The sequence below is a fragment of the Chrysochloris asiatica genome, unplaced genomic scaffold, assembly GCF_000296735.1.
Source record: "Chrysochloris asiatica unplaced genomic scaffold, ChrAsi1.0 scaffold00026, whole genome shotgun sequence".
Classification (NCBI taxonomy): Eukaryota; Metazoa; Chordata; class Mammalia; order Afrosoricida; family Chrysochloridae; genus Chrysochloris; species Chrysochloris asiatica.
Window position 1 is genome coordinate 5,612,327 of NW_006408544.1, and position 3,005 is coordinate 5,615,331.

A 3,005-nucleotide genomic window follows, 5' to 3' on the forward strand; every position below is an offset into this window, starting at 1 on the left:
AGTTTTGTAACAAAAACAAGGGAGTGGTTAATCTTACAGTCCAGAAACAGAAGACCCTAGGACCATCAAGGGAGAAGAGCAGAAGCAGAATGCGGGACCTTATCCAGAAAAGCAGCCACGCCAGAGACAGAGGCAGAGATGTGGACATGGAGAGAGGGAGCAGCTGAGGACTCTAGATTCAAAGGAAGAGAGGGATTAAGAGCTGGTGGCCAGGAGGCAGACTTGCAGAATGTGCCCTTTGGTGGTGTAAATTATTATACATACTTGAGTTTTTTTGTTTTTTAAAAAAAGAGCTCAAGTGAATAGAGAGAATACTGTTAAGTGATGGTACATGGAGGGGATTGTAATCATTGTTATAAAACAAGGTGAATGAGTTGTTGAATGTAAAACGGATGATCTCCCTTATGGACTTTCACTCAATCCACAATAAAAACCTTTAAAAATAAATAAATAAATAAAATAAGCAGACAAGCTTCAATTTCTGGTGCAGATACAGAAAAATAATATCTACTCCTATCTTAGAAAGCCAGGGAAGACTTGTTGGAGGTGATGATGCTAAAAAAAGGTTAGGTGACTGAGGGCTATTTTACCTGATAATGATGACGGACTCTTACTGATTTCCCATGCGTGGTAACAGACAATTCCACTACCCAGGTGGCAGTGTTATTTTGGATTCATAGCAGTATCAGATGGCCCTACCCAGGTTTCCAAAAAGCTAAGCCATTATAGATACATACACTAGGTTAGTACAATTAGAAGAAAAGCTCCATTGTGATTTCCTGAATTTAAAAAAAAAAGGTTCCAAAATTCTTCATCCAACTTGTTTCTGCCATAACTATTGGACTTTTACTATACTACCAGTTGGCTCAAAGAAGAGATTATCAGAGATATACTGAGGTCCTTCTTGGCAACTACTGCCCACCAAGGAAGTCATAAGAAGGAAAGTTGCCACTTAAAAAGGTCTTGATGCAAGTTTAGACTAAGTTCTCAAACCTTCCCTCAACCAAATTGTGCACATTCTTTTTAGGGAGATAGAAATCTGCCAAAAACAAATCCTTGGGCGAAATGAGAGGTTCCGGGAAAGAAAGAGATTTGTAATTTGATATAGACATCAAACATGCAACTGAAAATAACAGTGCAGTTAACTTTTTGAACATCTAAAAATAGCACATATGCTCTATCTTTCTAATAGTCTCCAGGATGGGGATTTCACTTGCATAGTTTGCTCTTCGTTGTAGCATGTTAGCTGTTTCATAAGACATATAACAATAGATAGTCTTTTTTCTACATCAAAGGACTTTAATAACTAAACCTCTAACAACTAGTGTGTTCGTATTATTATCCCTATTTTCTTGGTTGTAAAACTGAGGCAAAGGGTAAATGAGCTTGTCTGAGGCCAAAAATTCCTGTCTAAATGAAATAGAAAATTATCGGTTTCACAACTTTTAAATTAAGAGAAGGAATGAGACATGCAATGTAATATAGTTTATGCTTTAAACATAAACTACAGAACTCTATTATAAATTTAGTGTGCTTAAAGTTTCTTAAATATACTTTACTAACCTATTTTCCAAATACTTGCTAAAGAATAATCACATTTTGCTTCTAAAGCACAAAATTGACATAGATGGCTGATCACCTGACAGAGAAACAACTCTTAAGACAGATCAGGCTCAATGTTCAAGAAGCCAAGCAGTTTTGCTTTAAGTGCTGATTACAGACCACACTTTAACTTCACTAGGTTTCTTGCACATGTGGCACTAGACACAGGATAGAAAGTCATACTATAAGACTGAATTTAGTTTCTACTTAGATAAAAGATAACAGTAACAGCTGCACACTTGAGATAAGGATACTACATAATTTCTTGAGTCTGGTTAAAAGATTTGCTGGTTTAAAAATATTTTCTAAACGGAAGTATTTTGACTTCTACACATACTAAGAACCATTGAATTATACACTTTAAAACAGGCTTATAAATATATATACCTATCTAATCCTAGGAAACCCTATACAGGGACACAATGGGTCAGAATCGACTCGACGGCACTTCACAACAACAATCAGTGGTTCAAGCTCACCAGCCACTCCTTGGAAACCCTATACAGGGGCTGTGAGCCAGAACTGACTTGACAGCACTTAACAACAATAACTCTGTATACACGTACCCCACAGACTCTAAAAGGAAAAGAAAAAAATTTTTGGAGAATGTAAGATCAAATAAACCTGCTCTAGTGCCAAGGATCTACAGTTGGATTCTTGCTGTTAAGTGACATTGAGAATCCGATTATAAGAGTTACTAATGCTTATCTTTGAGAGGCAACATAATAGAGTAAAAAAAACATGGACATCTGAGATACACAAATACATCCTAGAACCCATGACTGGGTTCTGGTCCTGGCTCATCACCTAACCAGGTATGGGGTTTGGGGCAGGTAATTTAAGCTTTCTGAGTTTCAGACTTCATAACCGTGAAACAAAATAATACAATCTGCCTTGGAGTCCTGGTTTGCACTGTACGATAAGCACTGGACAGCTAACTGCAAAGTCAGGGGTTCAAACCCACCAGCAGCTCCTTCGAAACCCTATATTGGGCGCTATCAGTCAAAGCCATGGTATTTTCAATAAGTTGAACAATGACTAAGGAAGACTGCAGAAGAATCAATGCATTTGAGCTATGATGGTGGAGGAGAATATTAACAGTACCAATGGACTGCCAAAAGAACAAATCAATTTATGTTGGAAGGAGTACAACCAGAATGTTCCCTTGGAATCCAGGATGGCCAGATTTCATCTCTCACACTTCAGACATATTGTCAGGAGGGACCAGTCCCTGGAGAAGGATATCACTTGAAGCACTTTGGTAAAATGGAGGGTCGGAGAAATAGAGGAATGTCGGGGACCTGCCTCGACATAGGGGTTCGGTTCACGAGGAGGAGATACCTGACGGCGATAAAGATATAGCAAGAATACACAGAAAGAGACAAAGAGAGAGACAATGAGGC

General features: G+C 38.3%; 1 protein-coding gene across 1 annotated transcript in view; it reads right to left on the reverse strand.

Moving 5' to 3' along the window:
* EIF2B3 (eukaryotic translation initiation factor 2B, subunit 3 gamma, 58kDa) overlaps positions 1-3,005 on the reverse strand; it is a 233,225-nt gene that overhangs the window by 192,699 nt on the left and 37,521 nt on the right. The window contains exon 3 of the mRNA XM_006839846.1: positions 2,169-2,178. Within this exon, the coding sequence (XP_006839909.1) occupies positions 2,169-2,178 (10 nt within the window). The remainder of the gene's footprint in view (positions 1-2,168; positions 2,179-3,005) is intronic.